This window comes from Meleagris gallopavo, chromosome 1 (assembly GCF_000146605.3).
Source record: "Meleagris gallopavo isolate NT-WF06-2002-E0010 breed Aviagen turkey brand Nicholas breeding stock chromosome 1, Turkey_5.1, whole genome shotgun sequence".
In the NCBI taxonomy this organism is placed as follows: Eukaryota; Metazoa; Chordata; class Aves; order Galliformes; family Phasianidae; genus Meleagris; species Meleagris gallopavo.
Window position 1 is genome coordinate 102,479,844 of NC_015011.2, and position 21,030 is coordinate 102,500,873.

The following is a 21,030-nucleotide window of genomic DNA, read 5'->3' on the forward strand; positions in this document are numbered from 1 at the left end:
AAGTATTTCACTTAATTTAGAAACATAAAACAGACAAAATGAAACCAGAGGAGGTAGTACACGAGGCAGGATCTGAAAATGAGGGTTGGAGATGGAAAGAAGCCATCTTGTCTGACTGGGAAAGAAGATACTTGTGGTACATAGTTTTTTAGCTGTCTTGAGGAACTGATCACATCAAGCAGTGGTTTATAATATGATTTGTTTGAGAGAATTGAAGAAATGAGATAAAACCATTCAAACTGTAAAAGGCCGTAATGCAAAAATATGTTTTTCTCATGGAACTAGAGAAATTCAACCACTACCCACATCTACCTTAATTGGCAGTAACTTAATTTTCCCTAAGCTGAGTCTGTTTTGCCCAGATGGTAACTGCTAAGCAATCTCCCTGTCTTAATTTTGACCCGTGGGGCAGCAAGAAAGCAGCTGGGTGGGCAGTTGCCTGTAGCCTAAGGTCAACCCACTGCAATAGCTGACATACTGCAGGACAGCAGTGGTGTACCGTAGACCCTTCCAAGCACTTTGTAAGGGAACAAAACCCAAAGCCTAAATGTCACAATCCCTTTGTTTTGCTGTCTCCCAACAAGTTTTTGGGTGTGTGCTTCAGCACTCCCTAATATCTTACATGCTGTGTTTGCTTAAGAGGATGGTGCAATTGTGATACTTGCAGGAGGAGAATTCATTTGTTGAAGCTCATCTACGTGGAATGAGTAATTGATGAATTAAGACCTGTTTCTGGAAGTAAGTGCATCAGATCCAAGCAGGTGTGCTCAATTATTTTTGCTTAAACAGTTATGGGCACACCTGGATATTTCCCTCTGTGAATGGAAGTAGTGATTTCTCTATGCAGTTTTGTCACTGCTAAAATAAGAAAAATGACTGTCGTGGTTATAACTGGCTTTAGCTGATGAGCTGCAAGGTACTACAGAAGTGGAAAGTAACACGAGGAGACTGCAGCTGCAAATATGCTGGTACACTTTCTTTGCAGTAACACGTGTAATGCAGGCTAACTGCCTGCATGTGAATCCCCACTAAGGGTGCATCCTGAAGTAATGGTTTTCTGATGGCCTTAAGCATTTAGAATGGCTCAGTTGTGATTAACGTCTTCCTGGTTTTATTGTTTTGTTGTTTTCTCCAATATTGTTAATACCAAAATATTCAGGGTTGGAGGAGAGGATTGCTCATACACGTTTTCATTTATAAATGGTTGTTTTGGATACAAAACTAATGCAAATGACCTAACAAGTTAAAGCTACTGGCCTGTCATGTAAAAAATAGAGAGGTCATGCCTTCTCTGGGGATATTCAAGATCTGCCAGGACACTTTCCTGTGCATTCTACTGTAGGGAATCTGCTTTAGCAGGGGTTGGGCTCGATGGTCTCCAGAGGCCCCTTCCAACCCCCACCATTCTGTGATTCTCAGTAAAGAGATGCAGCTCTGCATGTGGGAATTTCTAAAAATGGCTCTGTCTCTCACTGCTTCTGTGAGCTTCAATATAGTCTAATAATGGAGCAATTAAGAGATTATTATAAAGTTTTTCTGGAAATAATGGTCAAATATCTTTAAAAAAAAGCCCAACACAGTTGGCTAGCAGTTGAGTGATTTGTGTGTGTGAATTGCTGCCAACGTATTCAGAATGAACGTCAATAAATTAGACGGTGAGTCATTATCTTCAGAAGTTAAGCTTGAATGCAATAAATTATGGAAAAGATTCAGAAGTGGAAAACTTGTCCCCTAGATGAGCCTATGTTTTAAAACAAGGAGTTTCTACAGTTTAACGTGAATCATTTATTTTGCTATTGTCCTTGTGATGAGAACCACATGAGTGCATGAAACTTAAGGGTGTGTTGCAGCAGGCCCAGCGGCCTGCCCTCACTGCAAGAACAGTCTTTTGGGTCTTTCTCCTAAAATGCACAGGAAGTCAGTGAAGTCAACAGCCCCTAAAGAATATATTGCTTCCTGAAGTACAGGGTGTATGGTAGGCACCAGCAGGTTTGAGTGCAGGTGTGGGCTTCTTGAGTTGTGAAGTGGATCTCAGCCCCACGATGGGCTGCTGGTACACAACACGTCTGATGTGTTGGAAGGAAGGGACTTCAAGCAATGTGAGCGAGGTGGAGTGTTGTCACGTTTAAGGAATAATGTTTTTATGGGAGTCAATTATGTCTTTGAACCAACTGCATGAGCTGCTTTGGGTTGTGCTTTGTTGGCCGATGGATGCAACGTTTCAACAGGGCATGGATGCTGTAGGCTACACAGGAGTCTGAGGGTGGACGCGATTTGCAGTGGGACAGCTGGTGCCACACAGGTGAAATTCTCACCCCTTTTAAGGCAGCAGGAGCTTTGTCGTCAATGAAAACCAGTCTGGCCTTTGCCACAAATGTTCATTTATGTCTTCTGAGGGAATTACTTCAGCTCTAGCAAATGGTAAATTTATCTGAGAGGTGGGAAAGGCTGCTGTAATCATCTGGGTTGGCTGAAGGAAAACTTCAGCTCTCTGATACATCTCTGTCCATGTTCTTTCTTTGGTTCCTGCAGTGTTTCCTCTATTTTCTCTGTGTATCCATCACTCAGCAGACTTGAAGCTTCATACGATTCCAAGCCCAATACCAGCGGTAATCAGTTTGTTCAAAAAGCAAACTTCAGAAGAGTTTATCTCAGAGATTTATGAAAAAGGAGTTTTAAAAAACAATACAACTACAACTACGTACTTTGTGGTTTGGTCTGTCTCTTGGGTTTAAGGCTTTGTTAACACAACCCAACATACCCACATCCCTTGTATGCAGCATAGAGCTGCTCTGCCACTGGTTCACTGTAGGAGTCTCTGTTGCCTGCTTGGTGAGGTGGAACTGCTATTTTTTTCCTCAAGTTTCGAATGAATTCTGTGTTGTCCTCAGACAAGCAATTAGTTACACAGTCCTTTTTCTACTCCAACTACCACTGCCTTCCTGACTGCAATCCTGGTCACGCAATTTACTGTAGCTCTAAGGGTTTTTCACCCTCTCTTGGACCTCTATCTCGTTCTGCCTGGCTTTCGTGGCACGCTAGGGCCAAGGAAAGGTGGAGAGCGCTGAAGGGTTGGGAGTGTGAGTGGCCTTTCGTCCTCTGCTCAAGCAGAGCTAAACTTGTCCTCTCCACCTCATGGAAAAGCTTCTGTGGCTCTCACAGAGGACTCTAGATTTTGCTGGAATATTTTTCAGCCCCAGCTGAAAACAAACAATTTTTGCAGAAATAATTGTTGCTTTTGTGGTTTTGCCAGCATTTTCCTTTGATATAAAACACGATAAACACGCTTCTCCTAAAGCCTGAGTAACTCACACATACTTTTCCAAATCTGTCCAGTCTTCATGTTTCTTTTCCACTTACCATTTCAAAATGAAAGCAAAAGGAGATTGACTATTTGTGGCAAAACTATTTCTGGGCAGTGGGTAAGGCTAATGAGTTTATTCAGTAAGACACACTCACCTGAAATATTTAGTGCTGCCAGTAGCTTTTTTAAAGGCTGTTCTAGCTAAGCAGTGATTTTTAAGTAAACCAAATATTTACTTTTCTTTTGCAAAAAAATAAAATTCTATCCCTGAGGGAATTGCTGAGCTTTAAATCAGTGAAGCAAGTTGTAATCCTCCCAAAAGCAAAGTTTTATTGCTGATGTTATAATTGCCATTTTTGCTTGCTTTTGAGAGGACGACCAAATGGAGATGTCACTAAGATGCTGCTGATGAGATTGTGATCTGAGGACAAAGCTAGAAATAGATGTGTCACTGAGGCTCTCATAATACTGTCTAAACAATATTGTTTATGTTGCCCAATATATGTGATGCTGCCTTCTTTCACAGCAAGAAAACTCAGGGAAAACTGCTTCTGCAGAAATATCCCTGAGAATAACAGGACTCGGTGTGCTTCAGAGAACACAAAGATTAACTGGTATATTCTTTCTGCTGGAGGAGTAGATCTGCTCTCAGCCAAGTGTCTGTTAATGAGAATTAACAGGCAGCAAACATTTTACATGACATAACTGAGAGAAGAGTTTGAATCTTTACTGAGAGAGAGATTTTGCAGTCATCATCATCACAATCTAAAATGTCCTTCTAATCAGACAACTCCAGCAATGCTGCTCAAATATGGCAGACGGTTCTTCATTTTAGGCATCCAGAATTTGTCAGGTTTGGTCTTCGTTGTTCTTTTCCTGAACTAATTCAGCTGCAGTCTAGTGTACTAATTGTTTCCACAGCCAGGTGAACTGTCCTGCTGATTCTGTTTCACTGGTTTTAACTCAGGCTGACATACTTCCATGAATGCTACTGTCATCTGGAAGGCAGCTGGGTGTTCCAGGAGCAACCAAATCTGGGAATGGACTGCTGAGATTGTCACAGTGAGGCTGCTCGCTGTTGGAACTGCTTTCTTCTACCCGGTTCCTTACGACCACCTGTCTGTAACATGCGGAGAGGAAAAATGTATTGTCATCAGGGACTACTGTTTGGAAGACAGATAGCAGCATAAGCAAGCACATTTAGAAAGTTTTTAAAAATGTAGAAGGTGGTTCTTCCAACACAAATACACTGAGTCCAGCATGAGAGATGGTTCTGGATTTCAGTTTTCTTCATCCACTGTGAGAATTATGTCCTTAGCCGGTAACGACCAACAGCAAATTAGTGAGCTGTGGGCCACGCCTGGTGAATACTCTTGCTCATAGTAAGACCTTCTGTCCAACCCAATCATGGTTGTCCTTCAGTCCAATCCAAGGCATCGTTCCCCACCTGCATTTTTTAAAAGTAAACTAGAAACACTGCTATGACTCATTCTGCAGCAAGGGCAAAGGGATCTGCCATCAGCACTCCTGGGAAAAAACGGGACAGGACTGATGTGTGAATGTGAGCAAGTGTACAAGAGAGAGAGTCACTGACGCTGGGGACAAGAGCAAGAGGGATGCATGGTATCTGGGAGATATCCCCTGGCACTGGCATTGGGAATGACAGTCTGAGGAGAGGGTGGGGATGTGAGCAAGAAAGAGCATGTTGGACAAGGGCAGCAGGAAATGTTCAGTGTATGTAACAAAGACCTATGATTCTGCCGGAAAAAAACAGTTGAGAGGTGGATGGGGTAATGACAGGAGAACAGCTGAGTTCACCCTGCCTCTTCTTCCCCATTCCCTCCTCCCAGCAGCTTCCCAAAATTCACCCTTAAAAAAGAAATGACAGATAAGCCCAGGCCTAAAAGCAACAAATTCCACTGAGTATGGCATAACACAAGATGATGGTCCCAACTACCACTCTATCCTTAGGGCTTTAAAGGGGGAAAGAAAAATTATATTGGCAAGAAAAATGCGCCCCAAAAGTGTGAAAGAAAAAGGAAACTTTTTGAAAAGTCTTATTAATGCACTGGTGCCACAGATTCACGGGCAAAAAAAGGGAGGAGTCTTTGACTAAAAGCCACATTTGTATCAGCAGTCAGATGAACATAACAAAACTTAAAATGCAAGATAAAATTAATGGGATGAAAAGGAAACAATTATTTGGAATAATTTGGAGGAAGGCAAATATCAATTTGTTAACATCAAATTTATAATTAATTAATGAAAAACATCTGTGCCTGACGAAGCTAACACAGCAGTGATTCTGCTTAATGTATAATGGAAAAATAAATAAAACAAAATCCCCAAGTCTCAGCAACAGGCCCACCACAGGATGGAGGCAAGAAGACTTGGGGTTTTCCTTGCTATTATGCAGGCATATTCAAGAAATCTTTCTTCTCCATTTGACAGGAACAAGACAAAAATATTCTTACCAAAACAGGATGCTTCCTTTCCAGTCCATTAAGTAGCTAAGTATCATCAGCTAGCTATCCAAATTTTTACACCAGCGGGAGAACTTGCATCCCAGAGACCTGCAGTCTGTCTGAGGAGAACTCTGGATGGCTCTTGTTAATCTTTAACCATCCTTGGAACAGTGGGGAAATATGATGAGACTGGAAAGGTTCTAATGTCCCAGTACTCCAAGTGAGTGAACTGGTCAAGCCAGGTCACTAGAAGCCGGTGTAACTGACCTCAGCCCCAGGCAAAGTCATGGAATTAAAACAAAGATAAGATAAAACTGAACAAGTATTTCAAGGGACACCAACAAAAAATAATTCCAGACAGTATGGTTTTATAGAAAGATGGGAACAGTGAAACATCTGATTTCATTTCCTCAGGAGAATAAAATTTAGAGGAGCCTGCCACCCTGCTTTCAGTAGGCAGCACTCCCAGATCTCCTCCAACCCATCAGTTGTGGTTTATGTCCCTTGGGAGCAAGGGTCTGGACTGGACACTTGGCACTCTCGGAAGAGACAGTGTGGGCTTGGATGATACAGTAGGTTTTAGGACACTACTCAAATGCACTGGTCAAGAGTTATTTCACTCTTCTGACTTGACACTTTTAAGTGTCTGCCCAATCAGGTAGGAAGAGTTTTTGTCATTAAAAACGGTTTCATATTTTGAAAATAAAAATCCCCATCATTTTAGTTTCTAGGAGAAAGGGCAAGAACTAGGAGGGCCTTCAGAAAGCACTGGTGAGCATCTTAATGCCAATGCAGCCTACTTCCCAGCAACTCAGAAGTGCATCCCTACTGCACAGCCCACCCAAGAAAGTCTGAGCAGCAGCCACTAGAGGGGGACACATTCTAACCTCACATTCAGCAAACGGTATTTCAGTGCATGAGATTTCTGGAAGGGCACTGATTACCGGTAGGCAATTTCTCTTCCTGTCTGTGCGGTCACATGTGCATGCAGGGAGTGGATGGTGCTAAACAAAAAAACCCCGACTTAGTTTTCACTCAGATATAAGTTTTCTCTGAGCATTCTGATTACCACTGTACCAAGTGGTCACCACAAACCCGGTCATGGGACTCCAATGACATGAAGCCTGCCAAAGGCTATGGAGCAGGTTCCCAACTGTCAACCTTTAGATGATAGGAGTGAGAACAGCTTTATGTGAAGACCATGTGATTTGAGCTCTGATGACGGAAGACTTGTAACAGGTTCTGACAGTTTATAGCTAACCATTTTAACAGCCAATGAGGAGCTGCCAACATAGGCTCTGTCAATGTAGAAGATTCTCTTAATGATGAAGGCCTGAAAGACTTGAAACCAGAGAGAGGCCTGAGAAAAACAGGGAACAGGATCAGCTACCTGAAAGCATTGCCTGCTTAGTGAGGAAAGTACCTCTCACAATGATCTTCTTACTACAGTAAGTAGTATAGTGCAGTAAGCTCCTCTTCCCAAAGACAAGGCATGGCAAAGTAGAGCTACGACACTTCTTACAGTCATCAGGAAGAATATGAACTAATGCTTAGACTATCAAATCTGCTACCTTTGTGTACAGGAATAGGCGCTTTTTGTTATTGTAGGATATATATATGGTTGATTTGTTGTTCACTAATGAATATTACAATCTTGAAGATTTTTTTAAAAAAAGACCTCAGTTGTCTATCTCTAATATGAGATCTAGGATATTGCTATCGATCCTGGACTTGTCAAATATCCAAATTAGTTCCCAAGTTCCAGGAATGAAGCAGCTGTTGCAATTATCTGGATGGAGCAGAAAACTGAAAGAGCACATGGACGTTGTACAGACTGTCCACCAAATCAGCAGTTATCTGCCTGTCCATGCAGGAAACCCTCACCTGCAAACTAAGGTGAAAGCTGGCTGCAGAACAAGGGTTTCAAAGCCAAGTCACACATGGCTGTCTGGCAAGAGGGATTCTGAAACTTTGTTACCATGTGTCCCAGAAATATTGGGCAAAAGTTGGGTGTAGTTGGGAAAAATGTCTGAACACTGAATAGTGTTTCTTACTGCAAAAAAATATGTCAGACATCAAAAAGGCTCATGCTGCCAAGGAGTCCAGAGTTACTTGTTTGAGACTGTGCGGATCTTTCTTTTTCTTTTTTTTTCTTTCCTTTTTTCTCCCCTCCCCATATTATACTGTCAGATAGGCAAAGTCTGAAGATTTTAGATGTTCACAGCAGCCTGTCAAGCTGTCAGGAATGCACAACCTCCAGTGAAATGCATGGGAAAATGGGATCTCTCCCTGAGAAGCTTGGGAAGGCTGATCCCCTGCCTCCATCCCATTGCATGAAGTGCCAGTCTCCAATGGAAACTGTCTCCAGTCACCAAACCTTGTTTTCTCTATCATTTTGGATGGTAAGAAAGATTGTTGATGCAAATGTTAATACTGGCTCTTGATTACAACACTGTGGTAAATGCCTTGGCATGCTAATGGGTTTGAAATAATTGGTGCCATGCCTCAAACTCTTTTTTCTTTCCTTCTGTAGGGACAGCATAATGGTTGCAAAAGAGACTGGGACATGGATTCTTTGCTGAAGCTCTCTTGTATGCATTAACCTGCCCCCCCCCCCCTCCTGAATTCTCTCATCTGATTTGGCACCAAATACTTTGTATTGCAGAGTGAGTGTGATGCAATTAGACCACGGCTTTGAGTCCAGGGCCTCTGAGCATCTGAAGATTATGCTGTGGAATAAGTAAATCTAGTTACTTCGAAAGTGTCTTTCAGAAGACACTTTGACTTCTCTTCTGTATGGATATGCAGCTAAAAATCAGCAGACTATACCATGGCAGATGTCATAGCCTTGCCAACATAATAGACATCAGTGTACACAGTGGTGAAATAGATGCAATTACTGTTATACAAGAGATATTATCTGTATTATACAAGGCCAAAATGTAACCTCCAGGGACCCCACAGAGATCCAGCTGACCATAAAGGCAGCTGAATTACAGCAGCAGAGGTATGCCTAACAGTCAGGTGAAGACGAGTGAAAGCAAGAAGATATGCTCTTATGAACAGTCAGACTTGAAAGCACAGTGTTTCACCAAGCAATTGAGCAAGCTGAAACAGAACATACTGTCCTATATGCCCCTGGGTTTTACAGAGAGAGAGATGAGCACAGAAACAGTGAAGGTAAAAGTTCTCCAGCCTTGACCAGTGACGCATATGTACATTTGTTAGGTGAATGCATCACAATTATCATGGCAAAAGAGAAAGGAGAATTCAGTATAGATATTAGTTGATCTTCATGCAAAGGAAAATGGAGAGATTATATAAAAAGGAGAAGAAAGGAGAAGATGGTGCAAGCTAATAACAGCAATTCACTGTGTTTTATTGCTGGAGTTAGAAGAAGTGTAATTGGAGCAGGCAGTTAGAAAACAAGTGGAACTCAATCCAAAAGAGCAAGTTTTTTTGGGGGGCTGACTACTCTGTTCAGTCCTAAAAATATTTTCCCAGTACATTTCAAGCCTAGAAAAATGATGAGACACAGGATGATTTAAAACTTAAGAACATCTCATCCAATACTGCTTTCCATTAACGACTCTTGGGTTTCCCACAAAACACTGCCAGATTGCCTTGCTCACAGCAGGTCTTTTAACAGCAAAATTGAACATATTGAGGATGAATACGGATATTTTTAAGGCAAGCGTTTCATTAAATAACATAATATAAAGTGATTAAAAAACAAACAACTAACACTTGTTTTAATTTTCCAAATACACTGAGCTATTCATGTATATAGACTTCTGCCAGTTTTTTTCCAAGAAGAGTAAATTAATGTTACCCTATAATGTTATGTTCATTTCCATATATTTCTTGTATTATTAGCTTGCCTCTTGCTTTGTGGTTTATTTGGGCAAGTTGCCTTTTTTATTGTCATTGTTACTTTCTGCGGGCATGCAAGGGGCCTCAGGGTGCAAATAAATTAGGCTATTAGCGCTCCTTTTTTATGCCACGATATTCCCTCTGCTTGTTTGTGACCTAATCTTGAACCTCTCCCTAATGTGCTGAGCTGAATTTTCTCTGTCCTGATCAGATTAGGTGGAACAGTGGGCAAATGCATCCTTGTTTACATAAAACATGTTTGCCAGGAAAAAAAAAAAAAACAACAAAAACCTAGTAGCAAACAAAGTAAGCCAAGTGTAGAAAGCTGCAAACAGAAACCTGTCCTTAGACAAAGTTCAAAATGACAAGTGGTGTTAGAACTGTGCTCCCATTCAACCAACATGTGAGTGCTGCACATAAGCAGGCACTGCATCTTCTTCAGGCATATCCACTACAGGGACCTGTACAGCACCTGCTCTGCTCTTCACTGGGAAGGTCAATAATTGTTTAGAGGACTGCAAATGTATCTGTTACAATTGGGTATTTATTCAGCCTCTCTTTTCAGTCACAGGGGTTTCAGGTAGAAATATTCTAAAGCAGATTAGTTAACCCACCTGTCTGCCACTGAAAGATACTGTCCTGTTTTGTCAAGCCCAGCTGTAAAAACAACCTGGATGACATGAACATGCTGATCCAGAATCTCTTTCTGTAGATCTAGATGTCTTTCTGTAGTGCTATATGTACTGTACCCTTTTTGAATCTGAAAATGCTGTTATGCTTTAGTGGCCTACTCTCTAGCTGAGACCCAACTGTCTTCCTAATGGCGAATAGTTCTCTACTGAACTTCTACTGAAGCTTATATTTAGAAAGACATGAGTAACAGAATCACACCTGAAAGCATTAATTACTAGGAGAATGACATGAGGCTAATTCCAGGAGACTCTGGCCCAGTTTTACCATGTTGTATCGCTCCTAAGCTGACTGGTGTGTTGAATGCTACAGAGTTATGGTTGGCAGGTGTTTGTAGTCACTTAGTGGGCATGGTGATCATGGGTTGATGGTTGGACTAAATGATCTTAATGGTCTTTATCAACCTTAACGATTCTTTGATTTTACAACTACACTTCCAACTGATTAATCCTGCCTCTGACTAAGCATATTACAGTTTTAACAAGAGCTTATTATGCTAAAGGACAGCAGTTCAGACATGGGCCACCTTTGAGAAGAAAGGCACTATTGCCAGGATTCGCCAAACAAGAAAAGAATAGAAAATAAGCCCAGATCTTCAAGCAGTTATATAAATCATCAGTGACTTCTGATTCCTCCTTAGTTATGGTTTACATGAGGTACTCCCCCACTCTGCATGTACAGACACTCTTACTTTAATAAGATACAACCTTGATAGCTGACATAAGAAAAATATATGGGTTTTTTTGCAAACACAATGTGCAGAACAGACTGTGCTGCCTACCCTTGTGCTTCATTATTCCCCAATGTTTTTGGCATTTGCAAACCACAATAGTTATTAATTCAGATTTTAGCCGAGGTGATTAATAGAAACAGTGAGCAGCAGTTGGTTGAGGGACACTCAAACCAAATAAGTAAGCAGCATCATCTCAGTGTGCAGCTGTAAATGCTGAATATAACTTCTGGATCTTCTGAAGCAGTGAATAAATGTTTCGTGCAGATTATTTTATCACATTTAGCTCTTTTACCTCTCATTGTACTTACTTAACTGGATTTGAGCCAGAGCGGGACATGTAGAGCAAAATAAGGAAAAGAAACATCACAAAGGCAGCAAGTCCAACCCAAAAGGCTATGACAATAGAATCTGTGAACACAACACAATAATTCTGTCACTGGCAAATACAAAGAAAACAACAACACAGTTTATGATTGGTAAGAAAGGTATGCCATTGAATTAATTGAATTTAACTAAACCCTTGAAAGAGGGGAATCTGCATGCAAATTTGTTAAAAATCTTAATTAATAAAAGGGGGAAAAAAAAAAAAATCTCATTCCTGATCTGAGTGACCACAGGGCTTCAGGAGTGGAAACAGAGCTCAGGAATTGTTTGGAGGAAAAAGGAGCTCATCTTCTACGATGTAAAGTTACATTGCTGCTGAAATGAGTGCCACATTTATGAGCTTGCTGTTAGATGGGATGAATCTTTTGCCCCAACAGCACATTTGGTCACTGTGTCATAAATGTTCCTTCCTGGGATCAGTGCAGTAGTGAACTTCCCAGCTAAAGCCTCGAAAATGTTGGGTGTTGGGCAGGGCACAAGTCGAGAAATGCTCTGAACTCATCACTGGTTTCTCACTTAGACTAAGGTGAAAAAGAAGGGTCATTGACTCCAGAGACAAATATTGACCAGGATAAAATAAATCTTCTATCTCAAAGGACAAAAAACATTCGTGTTCTTTGAAACAGGCCCAATATATTTGATGAGGTGTTTCTTTGTGAAAAAGTTCAGAACGTGTTGTCATCAGAGCCACAAAGAGATTACGGGGAATTACTCCAGGTCCTTTATGCCTTCAGCTAGAGCTGACCTAGCAGGAGTCTTACCAGAGAGCTGAGTTTTGGCTGGGCTACTGAGAAATGAGAATGTACAAAACGACTACTGGGGCATCAGTTTATTTTATTCTTCCTCTGGTAAAAAAAAAAAAAGACACCTTTTACTGAGCTTTAATTCAAGGGATGGTAAACGAAAATGGATGGGCCAGTATTCTGGCCTACCCTCACAAAAGTTATGATACAAGACAGTGACTGGGTGCTACTGCCAGTCTCAACTCCTCAGGGGAGAACTGGAGATATGATGAAAAATTTGATGTTTAAGTGCTCAAAGCCACGTGGAGAGAAATGAAGAGCACAGATTTATAAAATTCCATATCAAAGCTATTTTAGTTTCATCTTTAAGAGCCACTAATACAATTCATGGAATTCACTCAAGCTTATCAAATTTGTTCCAGATCTCACAGGAACTCATGAGGGATAAACAGAAACTTCCTGACTGTTTTTACAGTCTTGCAATTAGGATTCTTCCTGAACTGGGACAACATATTTTAACAACCTATAGAAATCTCTTTTATTGCTAACTTTTATAGTCACCTTCTATATGCATGTGTATATGTTTTTGAACAGCCTGTTTGTTTGTGGGCCAATTAAGCCCTGTATTATTTTCATACAAAATGGGTAGACGTGCATGATGCTATCAATAGAAAGCAAGAACATGACTTTATAGCTGGATTTAGATCCATTTTTATGAGACAAGCAAGTTCTCACCATGCTTCGGGAACAGGCCACATGACAGAGGAGAAAGTTCAGAGATTCAGGTCTGTTTTACATTAAATAAAAAAATAAGGCAAGAATGAATTAGGGAGCTATAATCCCATCCCAGGGGTTATGACGAATATATAGTTCATTAGGGCTGATTCAGCAAGGCACCTGAACAAATGCTCAAGTCCCATTGCAGTCAATCAGCAGAGGTCCCCTGGAAGCTCTGAATATAGTGCTTATTTTAATTCTAGAGACATCATATATTTTGCCAGTTTTGGAATACTTACAGCTCTACAAGCCCCTATCTAAGGGGAAATTATCACATTTCATCTTCTTCACAAAGGGCAAGAACTTGCTGAATCTGATTTGTTTACATAGTTCCAAGCACATGAAGACAATAATCCCAGCAGTTGCTTTTGAAGGTAAAAGAATGTAAATATTGTGTAAAGACAGGAAAACCTATAAAGTATATTCGTTGCCTTACTAGTCCTTTTATTCAAAGCAAGGAAAAAACTAAGCAGCTGTGGAATTATTTCCCTTGCTGTTTTCTTTATAGCTTGTTTTCCCACTGGCATTTGGAGAAGGAAGAATAAAAATTCTAGTATGACGCAGCGTCCATTCCTTCTAGGCTGCTGACATGGAAAAACATCTATTTTTATAGGAAACCCAAAAAACACCCAATGACTGGACAATTTAACTTTCCTGCCCATCAGGAAACCAAACCCAACATTTGTAATTTGGAAATTGATACAGCCAATACGGGCTTTTTAAAGACACAAATCATGGAGCAGAATCCCATTTTGGCACACTGCCTAGAGATCTGTTACATAAACAGCTGCCCCAGGGAACACACGCTGCCTTAACATTGCCCTGCAGATGGGGAAAATAGTAAATCTCACACCGTACTCTTGCATCTTTCTTCTTCCTCTTTGCCTGGAAGATGGGCAGCTGACATACAGAAGACTGGTTTCCTGCAGATTTGTTTCCCAAAGCTGAGGCCAAAGGGGGTTTTCTTGGTGCTTAACAGGGCACAGGATCTCTTCCTAAAGTTTTTTTTTGTCAGTAAATTTCTTCACTCATAATATTATTCCTCCATTATTTCACCAGCCGCTACAGGAATTTGCGGGTACTTTATATCGTTGAAGCCTCCACTCCTTTATTATTTGATCAGTGAGTTGAAGTTACCAAAGAAACAGAAGATCCGATGCATATACAAAAAGTATGATCACTTAAGTCACCTCCTTAGAATATAAAGAGACCTGAAAAGTGTTAGACTTCTCTGTTTCTTTAGGGTAAGAGCAGAAATAGGGGGAAAAAAAATCACTAAGAGATTGGTTTACTCCTCTGTGTGTTTTTTTGTTTGTTTTAAATTGAAATAAGGCTTGAGATCACTCATGAGCACTCAAACAAGTATGTGGCAATGCTCCCCATGAAACTATCAGTGAATTTCAGAGGGGAAACATCTTCTCACAGAAGCATGTAATGGGGTTCCCTAGTAGAATTTGCAGGAGATTATTTGCTTTAACTTTCAAATTAAGAGATTTAATAAGTGGTGTAAAGCTGCTCACAACCTGTCTGTTCCCAGCAGCTCCAAATATTGCTCTGCATTTATATATGGAAGGCTGTGGGTATTTACATCTTCTTTTAGGTGTGTTGTTCTTGGCTACCCAAAGTTGGAGGTAGTAAACCTAGGCTCATTAGAGTTGGCAGAAAAGCTCTTCTAGAGGCAGTGCAGAACAAAACTCTGCTCTCTTGTCTTATTCTTGCTCTCACAAGAACATGAAGCTCCTTGCACGGTGACCTGAAGTATGTGCCTGAGGGGGGTGGTCTGAATGCTCCTTGTGCACACTCTCCAATTCAGCCTTCACGTGTTAGGAAGGCACTGTCTTGAAAATATTTTGAAAGTGTATCATATTTTTCCTACAGACCAGATCACTGTAATAATGTTGGAGAAAGCTATTTTACTTCCTGAAACCATACCTGCATAGTTGCAGTTGTCTTCAGTAAACCAGAGACTAATAAAACTATGGCTACCCATAGCTGAGGCAGTTCAAACATGCCTGTCTCTTCTCCCTTGATCTTCATGCACCCTTCTAGCTGTATCAGGTTAAGTTAATCCCTCATAACATAACTGTGATTTTACTGTAGGAAAGCCAAACTAGTGCAGTTGCATTAAAGAAAAACAAAAAACAAAAAACAGTCTTAACAACTTAAGTAACCATAAAATTACATCTCTGTGTCATTGTGCAAAACCAAGTGTGAAAGGGAATTAACTGCCCATGGCTGAATTTGGAGAATGCTGTTTCACATTATATACTTTGCAAATAATTTCTAAACTCAGCAGACTCAGCTTCCATGGCAATAAGGTATTGTGCTGATAATGTATATTCCTACTTCATCTTACAATTCAGTAGCAGTAAACCACAAGAGGAAAAATCACAGAATGTATTTTCAGCTTACTGTATTTGGCTAGCAGAATCAAACCTCTTCCTTTACCATGGATTTAAATATTTATCAGTTGTAACATAAGCTATATGTCCCAAGCTGAAAACATGATAGTCTTATAACAGAACTTTGCTCATTCACACAACTTTTCTGAGAGTAGCAGGCAAGTAGCTAACACCCCAAGCCTACAGATCTACATGTCAGGTTTACACTCAGCAATGGTAAAAAGTCTGTCCTTCTAAATAAAAGTTAATATCAGCAGTCTTACAGCTTCAAATATTGTAAGATAAATCAAAGAGTTTCATTATTAGCAATAACTGCTATTAGAACATAGTCAAGGAAAGACAGTTTGGCACACAGACACCCATCCATACAAACCTTGCACGCTTACCTCATTATGGTCTCAGTCACAAAGAAAGGTAAGTCAGTAAGACAAGCTACGCAACATTTTGCCCGTTCATTTTTCCTGTGTTAGATAAACACGTACTACACTACGATACTTACATTTATTAACTTTCAACTTCCTTCCATCTACTGGAATTGGATCTATGTAATCCCAGTAATATTCATAAGACCAGAAGTACTCAGATGAGTTTGTTCTGTTGGCCATGTCAGTAGTGCATTTTAAATCAGCTTCGACCAAATACTTTTTTTCATTGTGCTTGAGCGCCCTCAGAAAGAGACTGTGTAACTGATGCCTATGTAAATCACTCTGGAGTCCTGTAGCTCAAGGACTGCCTTGGTACTAAAGAGGGTTGAGCAAAAATGAATATTAATGCCTGACAGATAAGTAGTAGCAGCCTTTAAATGTAACCCTTGCTTCCTGGTGGGCAGTTACATTATTCCACAGCATATCAGAGCTGAGATGGATGCCAAGTAAGCTAAGAAAGGGATGGACAGATGCCAGATGTGTCACAAACCCTTCTCTCTGAGAGACCAGCTGCAATGAAGTGTTCTCTGGAGCTACTGGAAACAGCCAGGCTGAAGGAAATCTCTTTCTACTGACATAAAGAAGGGGGCAAGTACCTGACAAAATGCATCATAGACAGAGGATGCAACAAAGCTGATGAGAAGTCTGGAGAATAAATCATAACGGGGAGTGGCTGAGGGAGCTGAGGTTGTTCAGTCTGGAGAAGGTCAGGGGAAACCTCATTGCTCTCTACAACCACCTGAAAAGAGGCTGTGGTGAGGTGGGAGACAGCCTCTTCTCCCAAGTAACAATGATGAGAGGAAACGGCCTCAAATTGTGCCATGGGAGATTTCAGGTTGGGTATTAGAAAGAATTTCTTCTGTGAAAGAGTGGTGAGCAGGCTGCCTGGGAAAGTGGTGCAGTCACCATCCTTGGAGGTGTTCAAGAGCCGTGTGGATGTGGCACGGAGGGACGTGGGCAGTGAGCATGGTGGGGGTGGGCTGATGGTTGGACTGGGTGATCTTAGAGGTCTTTTCCAGCCTTCATGATTTCATGGTCTGCATTTTGCTTTGCTGTTCCTCATTCCCTGCACCCCAAAGGCAATGGATGGAAGAGCTGCATCCCAGCCATGATATAGGCAGAGCCAGATGAAGGTCTGAGGTGTTGGGCCTTAGCAGCATAGCAAGTGGATACCTATGTGCGTGCTTAACTGAGCCTAGAAGAATGGAAACCGCTCTCGCAGCAAGGACAGCAGACCCTCAGCTGGCTTTTGGCTGCATCCCTAAAGCCTTCAGGGTGCGTGGTGGCTGGGGAAGCCAGGGCTGCACCGCATGGCTCACAGCGCAAAGACAGGGCTCAGCGAGGCACCATTCCAACCACGAGTAAGATGCTTGGGCACAGCACAAAACGCACCAGTTTGGTTAAAAACAGCTTTGAAACCATCCGTCGCCACTTCCTCTTTGCCTCCTAAGCGCTACGGCAATTCAAACCCCTCCTGACGCGCTCCTGTAGGCGTTACGGAGGCAGGGCATTGAGACAAACCTGCGCTGAAACAAAACCCGCCACCGCCTACGTCTACGCTAGGAGCGTAACTACTCAGAGTGCCCAGCCACAAACCGAACCCTGCCCCCCGCTACGCCAGGAGCGTAACTATGCTGGGGGCGTGGCCACGCGCGGAACCCCACCCACGGACGTAACGTATCGAAGCGCTTCCGGTTCCGCCGCGAGCAGTTTGAAGGCGATGGCGGGTTTGCTGTATCCGTTGTCAGGTGGTGCGGTCGGGCTGGATTCGTCTTTGTCGTTGCTAGAGGCGACCGTCCCGCGAGATGCGTTGCCGGTGGAGCGGCCGCGGGCGAACGGGAAGGAGGAGGAAGAGGAAAACGACGAGAACCTGCCCATGGTTTTTCTGTGCGGCGGTTGCAAGCGGCCCGTGGGTGACACGCTGAGCTGGGTGGCCAACGACGAGGAGACGGAGTGCATTCTCCTCCGCAGTGAGTGCCGCTCCCATGGCCTGTCCCGCACGGCGGCTGCTGGGGGCCCTTGGTTAACTTTGCCTCTGCACAGGTGCCTCCAGCAACGTCTCGGTGGACAAGGAGCAGAAGCTGTCCAAGAGGCCTGGAGAGTGCGGATGGTGAGCGCTCTTAAAACCACAGTAGATAAAATATATGTATATACGTATATTTAATAAGGGTGGGGAGGAGTGAATTTTCTCTCTTTGTTCCTTGTATTGTTGTTTTCTTGTTTTGTTTTGTTTTCTAAAGCATGGTTGAAACGTTTTTCTGCTCTGGCTGCTCAATGACACTTGGCAGTATCTACAGATGCACCCCAAAACATCTCGACTACAAGAGGGATTTGTTTTGTTTCAGCGTTGGTGCGATTGAAAGGTAAAGACAGAATCTGTGTTGCTGCCAGGTTAACCTCATCCTCCAGACACTGTATCAAGGGATGTTGTTGCTAACAGTCTGAGCAAGTTCCCTGTACAGGTAGCTTTTGGGTATCTCTGGAGGAGACTCCACAGCCCCTCTGGGCAGTTCATTCTAATAGTCTGTCACCCTCACAGTAAGAAACTTTTTCTCATGTTTATATGGAACATCCTGTTTTTCAGTTTGTGCCCCTTGCCCTCCTGATAGGGCCAGGCTCTTTTCAATGATGCCTAACTGCTTGGCTCCACTCATTAGATATTTATAAGCTTTGGTAAGATGGATCCCCTCAGAGTTCTCTTCTCCAGGCTGAATAGTCCTAGGTTTCTCCACATTTCCTCACAAGAGAGATGCTCCAGGCCCTTCATCATCTTTGTGGCCCATACCTGAAACAACAAAAGTGTTCTTTCTCATTTACTCAGAAGAGTATACACCTGTTCTGCTTTAGACAACAGAAAATGAGCCTGTAGTGATGGGTCGTACCTGCAGCCTACTGTCTGTCTACAGTCATAGATAATACCAGACATATCTGGCTTCAGTCTAGTAGAAATGCACTTAATAAGCAGAGAACACAGGAGTTTGCACAGAACTTAGAGGTCTGTATGGGCTGGTATTCCTCTTCCTTATGAAGCAGGTGAAAATAAATCTTAAAACAGTTAAGTAAGAGTACACATTCAGTTTTATGGAGAAAAGCTTTCTAGAAAATGAAGGCCTGCTTTATATTGGTTAGATTGTTTATTGCATTTGAAACTGGTCTTAAACTGTTCTTCATTGTTTCAGGATGTTGTTAAGTCTCCATGTCAGAGTTCTTTCAAAAGTTTATTTAAAATATAAAAAGTTTATTTTAAAAGATTGCTTAAGAGCAATCTTAGAGGTTCTGTGGAAGATTTTAAGTATCCAGACTAGAGATCTTAGCTACTGTTACTTCCATGCGGGCTAGTTTTAATGTTTCTGCTTTTTTATGAATCATAGAATCATAGAATTGCTCATGTTGGAAAAGACCTTAAAGATTATCAAGTCCGACACAACCTAACCATTCTACCCTAACAATCTTCCGCTAAACCATGTCCCTGAGCACCATATCCAAACGGTTTTTAGCTTGTTCTGCTGTACTTACATGGGTGTTTTCCTTCCTACTCTGAACAGTTTTTTCCTCTTTACATAGCTAATTACTTTGTTTTAGTAAAAGTTTCTGGAAGACTATAACAGGGCTGCAAAGTGGCTTGGAGTAGTGATGATATCTAGTTCTCCCAGCTAGTGCTACACTAATCTCAATGTCTGAATATATTTTCATTGTATCCTGTAGCACCAGAACATGACTGACTTTTGAAGTTTCAGCTGTATAAAGCCATGACATCTTGGTTGTTTAGAGCTCACAGCTGTTTAAGTTCTACCATACAGCTCATTTGGAAGATTACTAAAGATAGGGTTGTGTTGTTGTTGCTGAAATAGTGCTTTGACTGTGCTAATTAATACACATTAATCGCAATCTTATCAAGAGTGGTGGATGAATCATACAGGTGTTCTTTTGCCTTCAGAGTGAAAAGTACATCATCTAAACTGTAGCATATCAGTTACATTCTAGGATCCTCAGAAAAGCATGCTGTTACTGATGAGGAACCTTTAACTCTTGAAAGTCGAGCTGCCTTGGAAGAAGCACTAAAAAGGGTAATGCTTAATCTTGCATGTTTCAATGACATCTATACCTGTTCTTCATATTGTACATCTGTTTCTAACCAAGTATCTTTCCCCACTTACTTCACAGGCAAACACCATACTAAATGCTCTGGAGGCAAGACTGGCTACTGTTGAATCAAGAATTGATTCTCTTCACAGTAATGCTTGAAAGACAATTCTGTGTGTAAAATAACTGCTGGAGATTGATGTATGTGAAACTCTGGAATCTGTGAGAATATTTTAAAAGTTGCACGAAGATCTGAAAGATGTGGGCGGCTTGTGCTGCAGTAGGACAATGCCAGCTACTGAGTCTTTGACACAGATGAGGAGTTCCCTTTTTGTCTTAAAAGAATAGCCTGGGAAGAAAAAGACTTCTAAAAAAAATGTTTCTGTAGATTTCTTGTTTATATATAAATATTTAATATTTTTTTTTACCTTGGAAAGCAAAGTTGTCCTGCGGTTTAATATCTACTGAACTGAGTTTGTGTCTCTTTCCTAAATCAATTAGGGGGAAAAGACAAAAACAAAAACAACCAACACCCCACCCCATGACTTCTGTTGAGAGAGCAAAATATGTCACTTTCTTGTCCCCATGGCTGTTATTTGAGCTGTTTGGACACAAACATCACTTTTTTTTTTTTTCAAGCTCAAAGCTAAAATGAAACAACTATAAAGAAGGCTTCAAAAGCATCAGCTACAATGGCTTTCTGTGCAATATTGAGAGTCATGCGTGTGAGAGCCTCAAAGAGGAGAATAGTAGTGTTCTAGTAGCAGAACACCTTTTAATTAAAGTTAGGTGCATATTTGAATAAGAATTCTGTGCTGTTGAGGAAACTTCTGTCAATATTTTGTTGATAACATGTAGATCTTTCTGTTAGGGTTTACTATATATTTGTTTTCCAAGCATTGTGGGTTTTTTTCCCAATAAATCAAAGCAAGTGATAATTGTGTAAGGGAAAAATCTTTTTGTTGGGCAACGGAATGCAGATTCCATTCCACATCCAATGCTATTTAATTGTATTACTACTAATTTTTAAGCAGTCTCCAGAAACTTGAAATGAATTTTCCCACTGTTTTTCCTACTGGTAACTACCATTTCTCCTGGGAGCTTTCTTATTTTCCACTGCACCCTTCCCACCCTCTCTTCTCCTTTTTTTT

The 21,030-nt window shown here is 41.4% G+C and overlaps 2 protein-coding genes across 3 annotated transcripts; one reads left to right on the plus strand and one right to left on the minus strand.

Moving 5' to 3' along the window:
- Positions 1-4,010: 4,010 nt before the first annotated feature.
- On the minus strand, positions 4,011-16,145 carry MRAP (melanocortin 2 receptor accessory protein). Of its 2 annotated transcripts, XM_003202927.4 has the most exons (3): positions 15,871-16,145; positions 11,374-11,473; positions 4,011-4,424 (listed from the first exon to the last, which is right to left on the minus strand). In XM_003202927.4, the coding sequence occupies exons 1-3, from the start codon at positions 15,974-15,976 to the stop codon at positions 4,268-4,270; spliced, it is 363 nt and encodes a 120-aa protein (XP_003202975.1). In that variant the 5' UTR covers positions 15,977-16,145; the 3' UTR covers positions 4,011-4,267. The 2 variants fall into 2 exon arrangements, 1 of the variants encoding a protein (XP_003202975.1); XR_795847.3 differs by lacking the exons at positions 11,374-11,473; positions 15,871-16,145 and adding an exon at positions 5,779-5,924.
- A 1,322-nt stretch (positions 16,146-17,467) lies between these two features.
- On the plus strand, positions 17,468-20,814 carry MIS18A (MIS18 kinetochore protein A). Its single transcript, XM_010722887.3, has 5 exons — positions 17,468-17,766; positions 17,840-17,906; positions 18,037-18,159; positions 19,770-19,863; positions 19,961-20,814. The coding sequence occupies exons 1-5, from the start codon at positions 17,517-17,519 to the stop codon at positions 20,039-20,041; spliced, it is 615 nt and encodes a 204-aa protein (XP_010721189.1). The 5' UTR covers positions 17,468-17,516; the 3' UTR covers positions 20,042-20,814.
- The last annotated feature ends 216 nt before the right edge of the window (positions 20,815-21,030 follow it).

Bases quoted from the DNA above. Each gene is read 5' to 3' on its own strand.
- MIS18A (XM_010722887.3), top strand. From the start codon at position 17,517: ATGGCGGGTTTGCTGTATCCGTTGTCAGGTGGTGCGGTCGGGCTGGAT. The intron at 17,907-18,036 runs GTGAGCGCTCTT...TGTTTTCTAAAG, and splicing joins AGGCCTGGAGAGTGCGGATG to CATGGTTGAAACGTTTTTCT. The intron at 19,864-19,960 runs GTAATGCTTAAT...CTTACTTCACAG, and splicing joins TGGAAGAAGCACTAAAAAGG to GCAAACACCATACTAAATGC.
- MRAP (XM_003202927.4), bottom strand. From the start codon at position 15,976: ATGGCCAACAGAACAAACTCATCTGAGTACTTCTGGTCTTATGAATAT. The intron at 11,474-15,870 runs GTAAGTATCGTA...TTGTGTTCACAG, and splicing joins GAAGTTGAAAGTTAATAAAT to ATTCTATTGTCATAGCCTTT. The intron at 4,425-11,373 runs GTAAGTACAATG...CGCATGTTACAG, and splicing joins TCTGGCTCAAATCCAGTTAA to ACAGGTGGTCGTAAGGAACC.